The 19,733-nt window shown below is 39.9% G+C and overlaps 1 protein-coding gene across 1 annotated transcript in view; it reads left to right on the top strand.

Moving 5' to 3' along the window:
* Top6bl (TOP6B like initiator of meiotic double strand breaks) overlaps positions 1-19,733 on the top strand; it is a 113,707-nt gene that overhangs the window by 65,081 nt on the left and 28,893 nt on the right. Inside the window, exons 4-7 of the mRNA XM_050137587.1 lie at positions 1,087-1,196; positions 16,006-16,089; positions 19,211-19,266; positions 19,579-19,650. Coding sequence (XP_049993544.1) covers positions 1,087-1,196; positions 16,006-16,089; positions 19,211-19,266; positions 19,579-19,650 — 322 coding nt within the window. The remainder of the gene's footprint in view (positions 1-1,086; positions 1,197-16,005; positions 16,090-19,210; positions 19,267-19,578; positions 19,651-19,733) is intronic.

Raw genomic sequence — 19,733 nt, 5'->3', positions numbered from 1 at the left:
TGTCTTGCACTGACAATTGTCTCATTGCTATACTCTTACTAGTTTAAAGAGACATAGAACTCAGAAAAGCAGCTGAATCAGAAAAGGACCGTTGGTCAATGGTGAGCTGAAGAGTAACACAGAGTATCCAAATTCAGTATCAAGGTCACCAAGCTCCAGTGTAGCATGACCTTGCTACCAAGTTATCCTGGGCTTTGTGACTGAATTAGATTTGAAGAACACAATGACAAGAAAAATATTACTCATGAAGATGGAAGTCTAGATCTTTATCTTGGGAAAGTTCATACTTTTTTAATAGTTAAAACACTACTAGATATGAGTATGAATACTTGTATTATTATTTCAAAGTGTTTTTATTGCTATTAGGCTTTTGAAGTTGAAGTAACTTGTTACAGTGGCTTAATTCTTTACTGTTCCTGAACTAAAAAGGTTTTATTTTATAGAATGGGAGGGTTTTTGTTTGTTTTTTGTTTTGTTTTATAGTTTGTAATTCAGGTACAGAAAATAGAGAAGAGGGATGGTACATACTATGATGCTCTCTTTGTTGTGGATAATCCATGACTCTCAGGTACCTCATGGAAAGCTAGCTCTGGGTCAACACATACAAAATATCAACCAATTACTTCTTAAAATTGGTGAGAATTTGAGTTTAAGGACTGCAATTTTTTAAAAATCACGTGCCTGGAACAGTCATTCTCAAATTTTTCAGGTTTTAGCTCTAAATTAGTTGCTTTAGTGGACTTGTATTTATTAAGTAATGTACTTATTTGTTGAAAAATGCAGGACCATTATTTATCAGCTGGAATGTCTGTCACTAGTCATGACTTTATAGAAATTGAAATTTTAAATTGGTTTAACAATCTAAAAAATTAAAAATATGAGATTAGGTGTCTTTCCTCCAGAAAGTAATTCTAAATATTGAAACAATTTGATGATGTATAGACAGTTCTCATATTTCACATTTTTCAGGTAATCTTTCATCAGAGAAAGGCAGGCCTTCTTGGCTCCTCAGTTTAATAAATACATCACAGAGTCTGTTGCTTACCCAAACTGCTGTTCTGATTTGTTGACATTCTTCTTGTTTAGAAGTACAAGTTGTGCTGCCCAGATTCTCTGCAAAGCTGACTTGGGCCTCAGAGGAGGGTGACCGTTCTCAAGACACATCAGGCATAACACCCTTCCAGATGACTTTTAAGGCAAGTTTTGTTGTGGTTCTATACACTCTGATATCTGACTTAGTTTCACACAATTACAATTACAGGAAAGAAAGCCTGGTTCTTTTGTAGTTTGAAGGTAGAGTAAAATAAATATGCTTTGTAGACATTAGATGACCTAGGAGCTCCCAAAATGCTGATGTCTGGGTCCTACTGAGAGGCTGATATTTAATTGACCTTGGGAACTCACTAGTCTGGGTGTCCACACAAAATACCGTAGACCAGGTGGCTTAAGCAACAACAATCTATTACTCGCAGTTCTGGAGGCTGGAAGTCCAAGACCAAGATGGCATCTGGGTTAGGTGTAATGTTTGTGTCTGTAATCCCTGTACACTGGAGACTAACACCCTGGGATCAACTGAGCTGTGGAGAGAGGGTGTTTGGAGGGGGTGGAGCACCTTCAGGATTGCTGTCTGGAGAGCCTCTTCCTGGCTTGCAAACTGTTTTCTTGTCACTCAGTTCTTACATGGCCTTTCCTCAGTGTGTAATAGAGAGATCTCTCTTATTTGTGAAAAATAAAATCCCTTCACTGACTCTTTAAGGTGCTATGTCTGAAAATAGTCACCATGGCAACTAGGGCCTTGGAAGGTGGAGCAGGAAGAGATCAGTTCAGCGGCATCCTCAGCAGCATAGCACATTCTAGTCTGGCTGGAGCTGTGTAGGAACTGGTTCCAGAAACAAACAAAAACCAAAACCTTCTGTTTTTGAATAACTGCAAATTCCTTCTGGGAGGGGCAGGCACAACTTCAGGATACCCTGACTGTGCCTTATCTTCTTTAGGGGAGTGCAAAGCAAACAATCTGGAGCAGTTAATGGTTAGTCAGCTCTGAAACTGCTGATGCCAAGAGGCAATAAAAAGGTGATTCCGGTGAACCGAGGAAAGCAGTGCAAAGAACTGAGAGCATGTGATTCAGCCAGTTTGAGCAAATAACCCACATGACTGACATTTACAAATATTTAAGCCTCTGACATCTATGAAATAGGATTAGCACCCCACTTTACAGATGACAGAATTGAGATGCAGAGAATTGGGTTGACCTTCTTGGTGTCATATGAAAATGGAAGAATTAGAACTTAAACTGACTGATTCATATAGGTCAATGCTAGTTCAATATTTATTCACTTAGAAGGCAGTGTCTGCTCATATTAGTCACACTGAGCTAGGTCTTATGGGTACACATTCCTCTGGAGGTGTTATTTGATCGTTAGGAACTTGGAATATAAAGGAAAGACACACGTCAGCAAACATTACAAAACATTGTGATATACGCCAGAATAAGGTAAGCACTGAGGGAATCCCAACCACAAGGGATTTGGGTCTAGAGGTCTTGATATTGGAAAGCAGATTTGAATTTAGATCAGATGAATTCTGGAACAAGAGGTTATAACACTTGGAAGAAAAAAGTTTCTCTTTTTTCCTATTGCAAAACTGTTTCCCTAAGAAAAATAAAAGTATGATTAAATCAAATATTTAGAGTACATATGCAGGGGCTAGAGAGATGGCTCAGTGGTTAAGAGTACTGACTGCTCTTCCAGAGGATCCGGGTTCAATTCCCAGCACCCACATGGCAGCTCACAACTGTCTGAAGATCCAGTTGCAGGGGATCTGACACCTTCACACCAATGCACATAAAAAATAAAGTTAAATAAACCATAGAGTACATATGCAATATTTAGAGTATATTTATAATTTCCTTATCAAGGAAACCACTGGTAATATATTGGTGTGTATTTTTTCCAGTTAGAGTGAAGCATTTTGGTTTAAAACGTGGTTCTGAACCTGTGGATTGTGACCCCTTTGAGTCAAATGACTCTTTCACAGGGAGAGCATAACAGATATTTATGTTACAATTCATAACAATAGCAAAATTACACTTAGGATGTAGAAACAAAATAATTTCATTGTTTGGGGTCACCACAACATGCGGAACTGTACTAAAGTTTTGCGGTATTAGAAAGGAGGCTGAGAACCACTGATTTAAAGTTTCCAGAATAAATTCTAAGATGTAACTATGGAAATAGCTAAAATTAGGTCACAGTCATTGAAGGGGTCAGGGAATTAAGACTGAATTGTTTAGTGTGATCATCTTGACAAGCAAATAGAACTGTTTGCTGTTCTGTTCTGTTCTATGCTGGGGTGAGCCCAGGGCCTCAAGCATGCTGGATGAGCAGTCACTGACTCCTGGGTCCCCGGTCATGTACATGGACGTGAAAGTCAGGCTCTGAAGTACGGAGGGGTCTGTGCGCTTCATTTCCATTCATCTCTTTGTCTCTAGAATCTTATAGCTATTTAAGTGATATTTAAGTGAAGACAGTTATAGGAAAGTGCCTAAGATTTGATTTTAGGTGTGGTGTGGTGTGTGTGTGGGAGAAGGGTCAAGTAGCAAGATTTACAGCAAACTCTAATTGAGACATCTGTGAAAAGACTATACTAAATGTTTTATTTAACTTGATCGTATGAGGAAAAGTAGTCTCTGAGAACTGCCTTGTGTAAAAGAGATAATGACTTTGGTGGTTATATGACTCCCTGCATGAGGCTGGGTAACACCCCTTTCCGAATACCTTAAGAAATGTATCCAGAGTCAGGCAGTGGTGGTCTGTTTTTAATCCCAGAACTTTGGAGGCAGAGGCAGGCAGATCTGGATCTCTGAGACTTCAAGGCCAGTTGGTCTACGTAGTAAGTTCTAGGACTGCCAGGACGATGTAGAGAAATCTAGACTCAAAAAAAAACTTTATCCAGTTTTATACTTATTTTTGCAATCATACTAAATGATAAGATGGGTGGAGATATGCATGTGTACAAGCACATATACACAAACATCTGTATACTTATACCTTTGCTCTGAGTATGTATGCATCTATCTTGTCTGTCTGACTATCTTACCTACACCTACCAAGAAAAGAGAAACTGATACTTCTGGAAAATAGTCCAAAATATGACTACATTAGTTCATGTTTGAAAATAAACTTCTAGCTGGGCGTGGTGGCACACACCTTTAATCTCAGCACTTGGGAGGCAGAGGCAGGCAGGTCACTGAGTTTGAGGCCAGCCTGATCTACAGAGTGAGCTCTAGGACAGCTAGGGCTACACAGAGAAATCCTGTCTCAAAAACCAAAACCAAACACTAAGAGAGACTTACATAGATCTAATCTACATGGGAAGTAAAAAGTAGAAAAAGATATCCTGAGTAAATTGGGAGCATGGGGACCTTGGGGGAGGAGGGGAGAGGCTAGGAGCAGAGAAAAATGTAGAGCTCAATAAAAATTTTTAAAAAACCCAAACCAAAATAAACAAACACAAAACCAAATAAATAAATAAATAAACAAACTTCTAAAGAGGGCACACAAGGCCCCACCCCTTCCCAAGGATCTGTAACCAGTTAATGGTGGCTGGGTGAGAGAAACATGTTCTTTAGTCGTAGAGCCACTGGTATGTTCTCATGTTTCTGTATATAACTGTTATAAACTCATTGGTTCACTATTTTAAAAGACATGAACATTGAAGGGGGATTATGGAAGTGAAGAAGGATGGGAAAGGGAAGGGACTCAAAGGGAGATAAGGGAGATAAGGGATGGTAATGGAGATGACTATGATCAAGATACATCATATACCTCTGTGAAGATGTCCTAGGGAAACCCATCAGTATGTATAATTAATATATCCCAGTAAAGAACTTTTTTTTGGGGGGGGGGTTTCAAGACAGGGTTTTTCTGTGGCTTTGGAGCCTGTCCTGGCACTAGCTCTTGTAGACCAGGCTGGTCTTGAACTCACAGAGATCCGCCTGTGTCTCTGCCTCCTGAGTGCTGGGATTAAAGGCGTGCCACCACTGCCCGGCCTCAGTAAAAAAAAACTAAATAAAAGAAACTTCTAATACATAATCAGGCATATATATATGTGTGTGTGTATATATATATATATATATATTAGTATATATGTAGTGTCTCATGTAGCACAAACTGGCCTCAATTTTGAGGATGATCTTAAACTTCGGATCCTCTTGCCCCCACCTTCCCAGTGCTGGGTTTACAGAAGTGTGCCACCACACTAAACATTGGTTTCTGTTCCCCAGGACTGGAATTATCTGTTTTTCATAATAGCCCTTAAGTGATGTCACTGCTTCTGACAGACCTGAGGTATTGAGTTTCTGACACACATGTGTAAGGCTTTACTATCTCTCTTGTCTCCTCCTGGTTAGGACAATAGGGATAGTTCTTGTCTAACTTGATTTCTCAGAAGACGTATGGCCATCTGATTAGAAGGAATTATATTGTTCACTTTTTCAAGTTGCTTCTCATTTTTCTGGATCATGACTTTGACTTCACACATGAACTTGGCATAGCTCTGCACATTCTTCTCTGCTTCAGTGTTCACCAGGACAGTATATTTATCTCTGGGCATAGAAATCTTCAGGACATTAAATGTCTTTTCAAAATCATTCATCAAGCTGCCTTGGCCATACTGGCCTGTAGTAAGCCCAGTTGCTCCATCACTGGGGGTTTCTCAGAGTTGTCACCATGGAGTGGAGGGTCTCATTCCAGATATTCAAGGAGTTTGCAATAGTCTTTTGGTTTCAGGGTATGATCTACCCAAAAGCTACCCAGGGTGTGACTTTTTGGCTCAAAGCAAGTTCACTTTCTACACATCTTAGGATCTTTTACCAACCACAGCAGAGTACAGCCCCCAGTTTATAACCAGCTCTTAAAAGTAACTATTTACTATTCTCTGCTAACCTGATGTAACTTTCTTGGTGTTCTAATCTGATTTAGATGCAGGTGCGTTTTGTTTATCTTTAGATTACAAAACTTTTTACATTGTCATATGAGTTACTTGTTTCTCCTAGAACTATGAACCTTTCTAGACCCATATTTACAAATAAGTTATATTGGTGTTTTGTGAGTGAATAAATAAATGTAATACTAAGTAGTCACATGTAGGCATTGCTTGTCATTTTTCATGAAAAAATAGTGGAGTATATGATAGGAGAAAAGGGTAGATTATTGAATCTACTCTGAAAGAAAAAAGGTAGGATATAGATATAATATGATAAAAAGATAGATTATTGAATCTACTTTTAAAAAGCAACTATTAGTCTAAAATATCTTAATTGGATTAGACCTTTGTATATTGTATACAAATTATGTATATTGATACAAATTTGAGATTGATTTTGTTAGAATATACTATACATACATTTCTACTCTTGTTCAAGGTTTTGTACCTATACAGCTCATTTAACAATGCAATGCAAATTACCAACTGTTTAGGATACTAAGGAAATGAAGCCGCCTATTACAATTAAACTTGTCCCATTAGGTATGTTTTCAAGGTCAAAAGAGATAGATAGACACATCATCTTCAAACACTTCAGAGATCTATAGAATATGGCAATTAGGGTGTTTTAATAACGTAGGTTCTTCTTTTTATGACAATGAGACATGTCTGCTCCTGGCAGCACCAATCTACTTCAGAGAAGACAATGGGCATCAAAGAAACTCCACATGGAGTATACTTTCTTTGTTGCAAAAGTAAGCTATTGGGCAAGAAAATGCCCTGCCTTGACTGCTGACAGCATGCTGTCCTACGTGGACAAGAGGACACAAAGAAGAGTGACTATAAAACCTTGCCCAGACAAGGCGGGACAGTCCTTTAAAAATTCTGCTTCCTAGAAAAATCTGTCAAATATTCTAGGCCTTTAGGCTGAATATGGATGCTTCCGTGTTGCAGAGGAACCTTGGGAGATTGTCCAGGCAGCCAGCTGTGTCTGTCATTTCTTACGTTTTTTGGAACTCACTTGCTAGCACTTCCTGCTTACTCAGGTAATATTATTTCTTTCTCGGGTCTCTGAGAGAGTTGAAGAATAGATAGGTATAGTCTTTTTTGTTTACCAGACTCAGAAAAGAATCTAATTAAAGAGGTATACAATGTATAAAGTTAAAAGATATTAAAAGATAGTTTTGGATGATAATGCAAATTAGGGTAAAAAGTGAATTAGGTACAATACTTGGACTTACCAAGGTAAGATATATAATGGAGTATTTTCTCTGAATTTGTCAAATGCTAATGGACTAGACATTGTTGATGTACTTATTGCCTATATATATTTTATTTGGTTATTATACATATTGTATATAGTTTTCCTTATTAGTTATAGCCTTTTTAAAATTTTAGACAAAAAAGGGGAAATGTAATGATATTTTGTTTGTGTTTTTAACAAATAAAGCTTTCCTGAAGATCAGAGCACAAAGCTAAGCTACTAGAGGCCAGGCAATGGTGGCACACACTTTTAATTCCAGGACTCCAGAGACAGAGGCTACCATGGGTTACACAAGATTGAATCTGTTTAAAAGAGAAACAGAGTTCACACAAAGGTGATCCCAGCACTTGGGATTCTATGTCTTTAATCCCATCACTAGGGAGGTAGAAACAGGAGTGATATGGCTGGACAGAAAGAGAGGAATATAAGGAGGGAGGAGACAGAAGCTCAGTGCAGTCTGAGGATGCAGTCTGCAGGTGCAGTTTGAGTATGCAGTCTGAGGACAGGATTGCCCCTTGGTCTGAGCATTGGTAGAGTTAAAAACTCTCTCTAGTGACTGACTGCTCTGCTTCTCTGATCTCTTAGATTCTACCCCCTAATATCTGACTCTGAGTTTTTATTATTAAGAACAATTAGAATTTGAGCTACATTTGGTACCAGACTGCAGGGAGTCAGTTACAGGTTTGAATCCCAGTGATGTCATTTATCTGCCTATGAACTTCAACAAATATATTAACTTAGAGTTTTATGATCTTCTTTATAAAATGGGAATATTCCTGCTTCCTCTTAACTCTTGGCCTGTAGTGTGCTGAGTAAATGGTAGCCATCATCATTAATTGTAGCCTCTCTTTTTAGATCTGTTTGATGAACTTTCTTTACTTATTATTTGCTTTACTGTTAGATGTAATCAGCCTGCTTTGTGATACACCCTGTAATTAGCAAGGTTCAAAGATTTGAAACTGTTTCAAGAACTTGCTTTTGAAGTGTCAAGTACAGAAAATGATTTTAAAATACAATTGCTTGTCTACCATTTAAACATTCTATACTAAACATTTTTTTTTTTCCGAGACAGGGTTTCCCTGTGTATCTCTGACTGTCCTGAAGCATGCTCTGTAGACCAGGCTGGCCCCAATCTCACAGAGATCCTCCTGCCTCCAACTCATGGGTGCCACCGCCATCCAGCTCTAGCAAGCATTTTAAATGAAGGATGTGACTACACTATGTATTCTGCAGAACTGCAGTTTCTATTTAATCACCTCTGCTTATAAGTATGAAAAATCCTAGACTTCTTAGTACTGGGTGAGGGGTTACTTACAGGAACAGAAGTTACCCCCAAACAGCTGCATCACCAAAGCCCACCCCAGCATGATTGACACCTCACAAAAGCTGGAAACTGGAGCTCACTGCACAGCCTGCAGGTGGCTCAACTGGTTGGAGAGTATCCTAACAGGTAGCTCAGTTATCCTAAACCTCTCCCAGGCAGTTCATCTGGTTACAGTTTCTTACAGGATGCTTGCCTGGTCTCAGATTCTTCCAGGTGGCTGGGATTGTCTGAGAGTGGCTCTCAACAATTTTTGTCTGTTTGGGGGAGAAAGGAGCCTAGTGCATCTGGTCAGTTTCAGGGACTTCCTGGAGCTATTTTGAGCTGTCTGGAGCTTCTGTACAATCTTATTCCATGCGGTTTCAGTCTCCAGGAAACTGCTATGAACATCCATCCTCATGTTTACAAGACACTAAGTTTACTGACTACCCATATCTCCCCAGCCCTTCCTTCAGCTTCTTAATACAGATTATCCCAAAGCACATTAGACACCGAAGACAGAATTACTTTTCTCATCACCAGTCTTAATTATGTCAGATATGTTCCAAAAAGTGGTTTTTGACATTGTGAGTGTACATTAATCTTTTATTCATTTGTCTCTTGAAGTTCCATGAAGTAGGTTTTCTACCTGTATCAATTCCCTATATTCCATTTTTTGTACATTTCTCATTTTCCAAATCATTTCTCCATGGATATCCCAAAACTGTCCTTAATGTTACTTTTTAAAAATTCTTCTCTTGTGTATTACATCTTGACCTCAGTTTCTCCTTCCACTCCTTCCAGTCCTCCTCACACCTTTCTATCTTCCCAAGATCCACTCCTCCTCCTGTTTCCCTTCAAAAAAGAGCAGGCCTCCCAGAGATATCAACCAAGTATGACATAACAAGTTACAAGACAAGGGACAAAACCTCATAAATTATAAGACTAGGCACAAACCCTCATATCAAGGCTGAACAAGACAATCCAGTATGAGGAAAGGGGTCCCAAGTGTAGGCAAAAGAATCAAAGACATCTTCCACTCCCACTGAAAGAACCTATGTAGGCACAAGACACCCCAAGAGCAAGTTCTCAGCAGAAAGGAGATTTATGTGCCCCAGAAGGACAAAAGGAAGAGAATAAGAGACAATGACAGGAGATAGAACGAGGGAGAAGAGGAAGGGATGTTTTCCCCAGAGGGACAAAGGACTCTGGACAGAAGAGAGACTGCACAACCCATAGGCAAATAGCAGTTTATAAAGGGAAATGAGTTGGTTAATTTGATTGGGCATGTTAATTCAGATAGCCAAAGGGCATTCTTGATTGCTGGGCTTCGGTACTTTGGTAGCTGTACCTTAGTAGTCAGCCTCAGGAGGAAGAAGTAGCCAAATAAGGGAATAAACCTTTAGGAATGTAATCTAATGGTTGTAGCAAGGCAGAAGAGAGGGAAAGGTAAGGCCTGCCAGAGCCATATTTGCCATGACTGGGCCTATTAGAGCACTTCACATACTGTTAGGAGTCTCACAAGAACACCAAGCTATGTAACCATAACATATACACAGAAGACTTAGCTCAAACCCATACAGGGTCAGTGATTGTTGCTTCTGTCCCTGTAAACCTTGACCCTGATTAGTTGACTCTGTGGGTTGTATTCTCACATGTCCTTGACCCTTCTGGCTCCTATAATCCTTCCTCCCTCTCTTCTGTGGGGTTCCCCTTATTCTCTCTAATGTTTGTGAATCTCTGCATCTGCTTCCATTAGTTGCTGGATAACGCCTCTCTGATGACAACTGGGCTAGGCACTGATCTATGAGTATAGCAGAATATCATTAGAAATAATTTTATTGACTCTTTTTGCCAGTAGTGTTTTGTTCTATCTTGGGTATCTGGACTGCCCAGCCTCTGATTCCAGGCCATCCAGGGAGTGTCAGGCATGGCTGTCAGGTTGTGCCAGTCATTGGCTGGACACTCCAAGTTCTGTATCACCATTACCCTTGTACACCTTACAGGCAGGACAGTTTGTACGTTGAAGGTTTTGAGACTGTGTTGATGTCCCACTTCCACTGCCGAGAGTCTTGCCTGATTATAGAAGATGGCTGGTTAGGCTCCGTATTCCCCATTACTCGGAGCTTTGCTAGGGTCACTCTAGGTTTCAGGGAGTTTCCACTAGGTTTCTATATCACCCCCCAGTTCTAGTCATCTCTTCCTCCCCACAGGCCTGATCCCACCTGGCTCCTTCCATCCTTGCCTGCCTCCAGTCTACCTGAAAAGTCTATTCTATTTCCCCTTCTCAGGGAGATTATACATTCCCCCTTTGAGCCCTCCTTGTTATTTAGCCTCTCTGGGTCTGTGGATTGTAGCATGATTATCTTTTACTTAACAGCTAGAGTTCACTTATAAGTGAGCACATACCATGTTTGTCTTTTTTGGATCTTGGGTACCTCATTTAGGATGATTTTTTTTTTCTAGTTCCATCCATTTGCCTGCAAATTTCACAATATCGTTGGGGTTTTTTTTTTTTAGATTTATTTATTTATTTGTATACAGTGTTCTGCTGCATTATGCCTGCACACCAGAAGAGGGCACCAGACCTCATTATAGATGGTTGTGAGTCACCATGTGGTTGTTGGAAGTTGGACTCAGGACCCCTGGAAGAGAAACCAATGCTCTTAACCTCTGAGCCATCTCTCCAGCATGATATCATTGTTTTTAACAGCTGAGTAATACTCCATTGTGTTAATTACCACATTTTCTTTATTCATTCTTTGAGGGACATCTAGGGTTATTTCCAGTTTCTGGCTATTATAAATAAAACTGCTATGAACATAGTCAAGCAAGGGTCCTTGTGGTAGGATGGAGCATGCTTTGGGTATATGCCCAAGAGTGGTATGGCTGGGTCTTAAGGTAGATCCATTCCCAAATTTCTGAAGAACCACCATGTTGATTTCCATAGTGACTGTATAAGTTTGCACTCCCACCAGTAATAAAGGAGTGATTTCCCTGCTCCATATCCTCGCCAGCATGAGCTATCTCTTGTGTTTTTTATTTTAGCCATCTGACAGGTGTAAGATGGAATCTCAGTAGTTTTGATTTGTATTTCCCTGACGGTTAAGCTTTTTTTTGTTTTGTTTTGTTTTGTTTCTCTGTGGCTTTGGAGCCTGTCCTGGAACTAACTCTGTAAACCAGGCTGGTCTCGAACTCGCCTGCCTCTGCCTCCCGAGTGCTGGGATTAAAGGCGTGCGCCACCATCTCCCTGCACGGTTAAGCTTTGTTTCTCATCCATTTGAGATCCTTCTGTTGAGAACTCAGGTGAGCTGTTAAATTGCTAGTATGAGATTGCTCTAGTTTCTTTATGTAGGCACTTAGTGTGCTATGAACTTTCCTCTCAGCACCACTTCCATTGCCGTAAGTTTGGGTATGTTGTGTGTTAGTTTTCATTGAATTCTAGGAAGTCTTTAATTTCTTTTCTTTCCCTCCTTCCCTCCTTCCCTCCCTCCCTCCCTGTCTCTCTCTCTATATTTCTTTCTTCCTTGACCCAGTAGTCATTCAGTAGAAAGTTGTTCAGTTTCCATGATTTGTGGGCTTCCTGTTTTTGTGGTTGTTAGAATATAGCTTTACTCTATGGTGGTCTAACGGGATGCAGGAAGATATTTCAGTTTTCTTGTATCTGTTGAAACTTGCTTTGTGACCAAATATGTGGTCAATTTTGGAGAATGTTCCATGGAGTGATGAGAAGGTGTGTTCTTTTGTATTTGGGTGACATGTTCTGTAGAGTCTGGTAGGCCCATTTGGTTCATAACTTCTGTTAGCTCCATTATTTTTCTGTTTAGTTTTTGTCTGGATGACCTGTTCATTGGTGAGAATGGGGTGTTGAAGTCTCCCATTCTCAATGTGTCATTTAAACTTTAGTGGTGTTTTCTTTACAAATGTGGGTGCCCTTGCATTTGGGGCACAGATGTTAAGAATTGAAAGATCATTTTGGTAGATTTTTCCTTCCCCGTCTCTTTTAATTTTGGTTTGAAGTCCATTTTGTTAGATATTAGAATGACTAAACCAACTTGCTTCCATCTGCGTGGAAAATATTTTTCTAACCCTTTCCTCTGAGGTAATTTGTTGTGGAATAGCTGCTTGTTTGGTTCTCAGCTGCCTAAACTCCCAAAATTAACCCATTTCCATTATTTTATATTTTACCACGAGGCTTGTGGTCTACCAGCAAGGTTTTAGCATATGTGTCTCTGGTGGCAGCTCCATGGCTTCTCCCTTACTCTGCCTCCTTTATCCAGCATTCAGTTTAGTTTTCCCCACCTAGCTCTGCTCTATCCTATCTCAGACCCAAAACAGCTTCTTTATTAACCAATGGTATTCACAGCATACGAGGGGAATCCACATCAGTAATGTCTATCTTTGATGTCGAGTTGTGTTTCTTGTATGCAAGATGGATCCTGTTTTCACATCCATTCTGTTATTCTATGTCTTTTTATTGGGGAATTGTGTAGGGGTTTATTGTTTGTGTTTTAATAAAGCTTGCCTAAAGATCAGAGGGCAAAGCAGCCATACAGGCCAGGGAGTGGTGACTCAGGAGACAGAAGCAGATGGATCTCTATGAGTTCAAGACTACCCTGCACTATACAAAATGGATCCAGAAACAGATCCAGGTGGTGGTGGGTTCACACCTTTTAATCCCAGTGTTCAGAAGTCACACACTCCCAGCACTAAGGAGCAGGAATGACATGGCTGGGCGCAGAGAGGAATAGAAACAGGGAGAGATAAGAACTCAGTGTAGTGTGGAGTCTGAGGATTCATGGAGACAGGCTGACAACCTTTCAGTCTGAAGATCTGGTAGAGGTAAGAGGTCTCTCTAGTAGTTGGCTGCTTTGCTCTTCTGATCTTCAACATGAACCCCAATATTTGTCTCTGGGTTTTATTTTTGTGCTACAGAATTGAGTTCATTGATACTGAGAGATATCAATAATCAATGATGATTGTTAATTTCTGTTATTTCGTTGATAGTGGGATGGTGGTGTTTGTGTGTATGTGTGTGTGTCTGTATGTGTGTGTGTGTCTGTGGGTGTGTGTGTCTGTGTGTGCACATGAGCACGTACGCTTCCCTTCTTTTGGTGTTGTAGGAAAATGCTTGTTTGTTCCTGGCTGCCCAGACTCCCGAAATAATCACTCAGAAACTGGATTAATTAGATCACTGCTTGGCCTTTTAGCTCTAGCTTCTTATTGAATAGCTCTTACATCTTAATTTAACCCATATCTATTAACCTGTGTATTGCTAAAGTGGCTGTGGTTTACCGGCAAGTTTCATCTGGCGTCTGTCTCCGGCGGGGCTGCAAGGTTTCTCTCTGACCCCACCTTCTCTCTTCCAGCATTCAGTTCAGTTTTCCCTGCCTAGCTCTGTTCTGCCGTGCTATAGGCTCAAAGCAGTTTCTTTATTCATTAACCAATGAAAGCAACACATATACAGAAGGCCTTCCCACATCATTTTGGTTTTGCTGGTGTGAGATTATTTATTTCCTGAGTTTTCATGGGTGTGGGTAACCTCCTTGGGCCCAGGTTTTCCTTCTAGTACCTTATGTAGAGCTGGATTTGTGAATAGATATTGTTTAAATTTGACTGTATCATAGAATGTCTTGTTCTCTTCATCTGTGGTGACTGGAAGTTTTTCTGGGTATAGTAGTTTGGGCTGGTATCTGTAGTCTCTTACAGTCTGCAGGACATCTGCCCAGGCCCTTCTAGCTCTTAGAGTCTCCATTGAGAAGTCAGGATAATACTAATAGGTTTGCCTTTATATGTTACTTGGCCTTTTTCCCTTGCAGATTTTAATACTCTTTCTTTGTTCTGTATGTTTAGTGTTTTGATGATTATGTAGCAAGGGGAATTTTCTTTTCTGGTCCAATTGATTTGGTGTTCTGTAAGCTTCTTGTACTTTTATAGGCATGTCCTTCTTTTTTTTAATTTATTATGTATACAGTGTTCTGTCTGCATGTATGCCTACAGGCCAGAAGAGAGCACCAGATCTCATTATAGATGGTTGTGAGCCACCATGTGGTTGCTGGGAATTGAACTCAGGACCTCTGGAAGAGCAGTCAGTGCTCTTAACCTCTGAGCCATCTCTCCAGCCCAAGGCATGTCCTTCTTTAGGAAAATTTTCTTCTATGATTTTATTAAAAGTATTTTTTTGGCCTTTGAGCTGGAATTTTTCTCCTTCTATTCCTACTATTCTTGGGCTTAGTCTTTTCATAGTGTCCCAGATTTCCTGGAATTTTTATGTCAGGATTTTTTTAGATTTAGCATTTTATTTGATTGATGATTATATTTTTTCTATCGTTATCTTCAATGCCTGAGCTCTCTCTTCCATCTCTTTTATTCTGTTGCTGGTGTTTGCTGTGGTGATGATGTCTGTAATTCTTCTTCACTTACCTAGATTTTCTATTTCCAGAATTCCCTGTTTGTATTTTCTTTATTGCTTCTATTTCCAGTTTCATGTCTTAAACAGTTTTATTTGTTTCCTTCAACTGTTTTTTTCTTGAATATCTTGAAGGGATTTATTCATTTCCTCTAATTTTTTGGTTTTCCCTCGATTTTTAAAGAGATTTATTAATTTCTTCTTTAAGGACTTTTGTCATCTTCATAAAGCTGTTTTTTGTTTTGTTTTGTTTTGGGGTTTGGGGTAGTTCAAGACAGGGTTTCTCTGTAGCTTTGGAGCCTGTCCTGGTACTCAGCCTCGAACCCACAGAGATTCACCTGCCTCTACCTCCCGAGTGCTGGGATTAAAGCATGTACCACCACCACTTGGCCATAAAGTTGGTTTTACTGTTGTTTCCTTGTGCTTTAACTGTGTTGGAACACTCAGGGCTTGCTGTAGTAGGATAACAGGGCTCTGGTGGTGGCATAATGCCCTGGCTGTTGTTAATTGTGTTCTTATACTGGCATCTAGGCATCTGGGTTTGGGGTGATCATAGGTCTAGGTACCAATTTCTGAGTTTGCCTTTGTTGGATGGGTGTTTTGTTCCCTTGATTTCTGTTTCCTCTCTGGTCTTCTGGCTGGAGTGGCCTGTAGTTGAGTAGGTCAATCTCCATCCAAGTTGGGGGCATGACTTCTGATGGCTGCGGTGGCCTCTGGTCGAGTAGGGATTTTCCACCTGAATTGGGGCTGAAGTTCTGGCAGCCATTGTGTCCTTTGGTCCAGCTGAGGGTCCTCTGGAGATCAGGATATGTTAACAAGGAGGGGAGGACTAATTCTGGGTGGGCTGGGCAGGCACTGAGAAAGTAGAGGGGGCACTTGCCTGGGGTTCTGGCTGACAGCTTGGCCTCTGGTGGAGCAGGTGCTGCCACTGGAGTTTTGGGCTGGGATATCCTGAATATTTACTCTTATAGGAAGAAATGCCTATTTAACTTATTTGTGCTGTTGAGTTTACATATGTGGGGTTACAGGCTGTGTTTATTGTTACAGGTTGATGAAAATCCTCGAAGTTTGATGACAGGCTGTCTGATTATAAAGCGTTTTTTACGAAAAATCATCATAGTTCATCACAAGGTGAAGTTATATATTCTTTAAATAGTATCAATTTATCTGTAGTTTCTTTAAATCAAAAACAAAACAAGAAACTCACTGAGTAGCCCTGGCTGGTCTAGATTTTGCTATAGAGACCAGGCTGGCCTAGAACTCAAAGGTCTGCCTGCTTTTGCCTCCTGAATATGGGATCAGAGGTGTGCACCCCATGCCAGGCTCACCTTGGTTTAATTTTGGTTGATCATGAGCTTGAGATTTTCTAGTTTAGAGGAACATATATATATATATATATTTTTTTAGATAAGACCTAATGATTCTCTAAATTGCATAGCCATCTGTTGTAGTGGTTCCTTTTTTATCTCTAGTCTTATTCATTTGAGTCTTTTCTGTTGGTTAGTTTGGCTAGGACTTTACATCTTGTTTATCTTCTCAAAATTCTAACTATGTATATTTTTTGATTTTCATGTAGTTAATATCTGCCCTGATTATAAGTGACTTCTTTCCTTCTGCTGACTTGGGACTTGTTCTTTGTCTGTTAAGTCACTTGAGATCATTCTATTTCTTACTGTAGTCGCGTGGAGCGTTAAGCTTCTCTGAGGACTGCAGTCCCACTCACCTCAGTATGATGTGTTCATTTTCATTTGTCTCGAGGAATGTCTTTATTTCCTTATTGTAAGGCCACTCATCATTCAGTAGTGTGTTGTTTGCTCTCCATGAGTCTATATGTGTTCTAGGGTTTTCCCTGTTGTAGGGGTGTAGTGTTAGTCCATTGCGATCAGATAGAACACAAGGAATTAGCTCAGTTTTCCTGTATTTAAGACTTTGTGTCCTAACCTGTGTTGTTGTTTAGAGAAAGTTTCTGCAATTTGGGGAATTGAATATTCTGTAGATCTCTGTTAAGTCCATTATCTATGATGTTATTTGGTTCAGATTATCTATTCTTTTGTTTAGATTGCCTATCTATTGGTAAGAATATTGAAGGTACCCACTACTATTAATCTGTGATTTTACATCTAGTTACATTTTGTTTTATGAAATCGTGTGCACCTGTATTTGGAGCATATAAGTTTAAAATGTTATATTCTCTTGGCAGATTGTTTTCCTTAATCAGTGACCTCGTGTGTTTTTTCTCACTAACTTTTGTTTGAAATCTGTTTGGTCAGTTATTAGAAGGGTAACACCTGCCTGTTTCCTAGGTGCATTTACTTGGAACACCTGACTTTCAACTTAAGGGTGAAGTTGCTGTTTTTTGAGATGAAGTTTGTGGAGCCAACAAACAAATGATTCCTAGTTATTGGTCCAATCTACTAGTTTTTTTCCTTTTGGGGGGAAATTGAGACCATTAATATTCAGAGTTACTAATGAGAGGTATGTATTCCTATCATTTTATTGATTTTGTAGTACTTGTTTTTCCTATTCTTCTCTTGCTTAACTATTACTCTGATGTGGTTTATTTGTGTGTCTGTCTGTCTGATGGTATTTTCACTTACTTATCTTTGTCCTTATTGAATTGGTCCAGTTTCTCCACTTTGTCTTCAAGCACAGACTTTGTTCTCTCCATGACCTATTATATTGAAGAGACTTTCCATAGTTCTTTTATTTAACTTACTATGTTTTTTTCCTAGTGTTTCCACTTGTTTTTCTTGAGTATGTCTTTTTGTGGGTTCCCTCTTTTATATCATACATTGCCTTCCTGATTTCATTCATCTGTTTGTGTCTTTGAGCCCTTATAGTCATTCTTTGGAGTTCTGTGTAGGAACTCATCTACCTCACTTTCCTTAGATGGAATTTTATAGGATTAGTAATTTTGGAGGTGTTATCATGTCTTAGTCATTTCTACTTACTTTGCTACTGCATTAGGATTTATCATCTGGTGTTATTTCATTGCTTGTTTTTATTTTTAATCAGCTACATTGCTTCAGTTGAAGTGTTCACAATTTTCAAGTAGGACTCTGATATGATAGAGTTCAATATATACTTCAGAGAATAATACCTCAGTCCAGGAGCTGGCGTAAGTTCTGTATTCTTAGGATTTTAACTAGAAGAGCAACCACAGCTCAGCTGTTTTATATTGCTATGCAAATGCCATTCTAGCCAATTAACAACAGTATTCCCTTACTTCATAATTTCTAGAGATAAACAACCAAGAATGGTATGGAAACCTACTCAGATTTTAGTAAGATGATGAGTTGGGAGCAAGAGAGATGGTTCCGTGGTTAAGCACACATTGTCTTCCTTCCCACTTCTGATGTTCTGTAAAACAAAGAGCAGTATGTGCTTTTGCAAGAGGACCTGAGTTCAGTTCCTAGCGCTCATATCAGGTGGCTCATAACTATTTGTAACTCTAGCTCCAGGGGATCTGACACCCTCTCTGGCCTCTGGTGGCACCGCACCAAAATGAATATATACAGATAATTAAAAAATTTTAAAGTCGATTTGCAAAAGAGTAGAAGTGGGAGAGAAGGAGAGTGGGTAAGGATAAGAAGTAGGGATGAGATTTTGAAAATAACTGATGTAGATAAAGTAGCTGGGAGGGGGAAGTTGGAATTTTTATATCTGGAAGATTACAGTTAAGATGTACAAGGAAAGGGTGAGGATGAGAGGAAAAGGAAGAAATGGCGTGGGATGTGGTTGGAGGGAGCATAAGAGATGCAGGTGAACAGTAAGGTATGTCCTGGAGCAAGCTGGGTGAGAAGCATAAACAATCCTAAAACCAAACTGAACAATACAAACAAAAGCAAAACAGTCCCAAGATATACATGCAAGAGTAAGAAACAGCAGTAAAAAGTAAGAGTCTTTGTGGAGCGAATTACTTGCACAGCTTTGCTGAGTTGAAAAGGAAGCACTCGTAAGTCCTCTGACTCCAGCAGGTTCTGTGTGGTGCTGTGAGGGCCAGGGTGAGGGGCATTGGTTTCTGAGCCTCAGTGTTAGCAGGGGGGTCTGGTCTGTGCAGGAGGGGAGGTTTTAAATCCTTTTCTGGTGGTTCCATGGGATCTCTGCACTCCACTGAGGCCTTTTCTGGTCCTGCAGGTTGGGGTGTGAGCAGCAACACTTCTCTGGTAGTTTCTACTGCTCTCTGTGTGGACATTTTTTAATCTCAACCTCGACTAGAATGAAATCTTACCGTTCGTTTATTGTTTTGCAGCTCAAGTTTAATTTCAGTTTGACGGTGAATGGGATCCTCTCTGCAGAGATCTTTGGGTCTGTAAACGATTTTATGGCTCTGAATGACTTTTAAGCATGATTGCCCTGTGCTTCTAGCAAGTTTACAGATTTGATTTCTTAGTCCAGAATCTCTTTGAAACTAATCCTGAGACCCTCACATATTAGTTTTTAGCAGATAAATATGTTCGTCCCTTATATGTTTCTCCCTTTCACTGGGGGAATGAGCATAAAAGTTGTGGTTTTCCTTTTGGGTTTTGTTTGCTGAATTCCAGCGATTTCTGGGTGGTAATGTCATGAGCCAACTAGAGACTAATTTGAAAGATGACTTTTCTTTGTTTTGTTTTGCAGGGCAGAGAACGAGCCTATTTTGAGACTGTCCAATGGCATCACTCTTGTTGTGGGCTTTCAGCATTATGTGAGGTAGAAGCTAGAAATGATCTCCATGCCTTTTCTTTTCTTCTCTCTCCTCCTCTCCTGCAATTCCCCTCCTCTTCTCTCTTCTT

The sequence above is a fragment of the Alexandromys fortis genome, unplaced genomic scaffold, assembly GCF_014885135.2.
Source record: "Alexandromys fortis isolate MF-2015 unplaced genomic scaffold, M_Fortis_MF-2015_v1.1 scaffold_3, whole genome shotgun sequence".
NCBI classification, from domain to species: Eukaryota; Metazoa; Chordata; class Mammalia; order Rodentia; family Cricetidae; genus Alexandromys; species Alexandromys fortis.
This window is presented reverse-complemented; position numbering and strand designations above follow the sequence as displayed.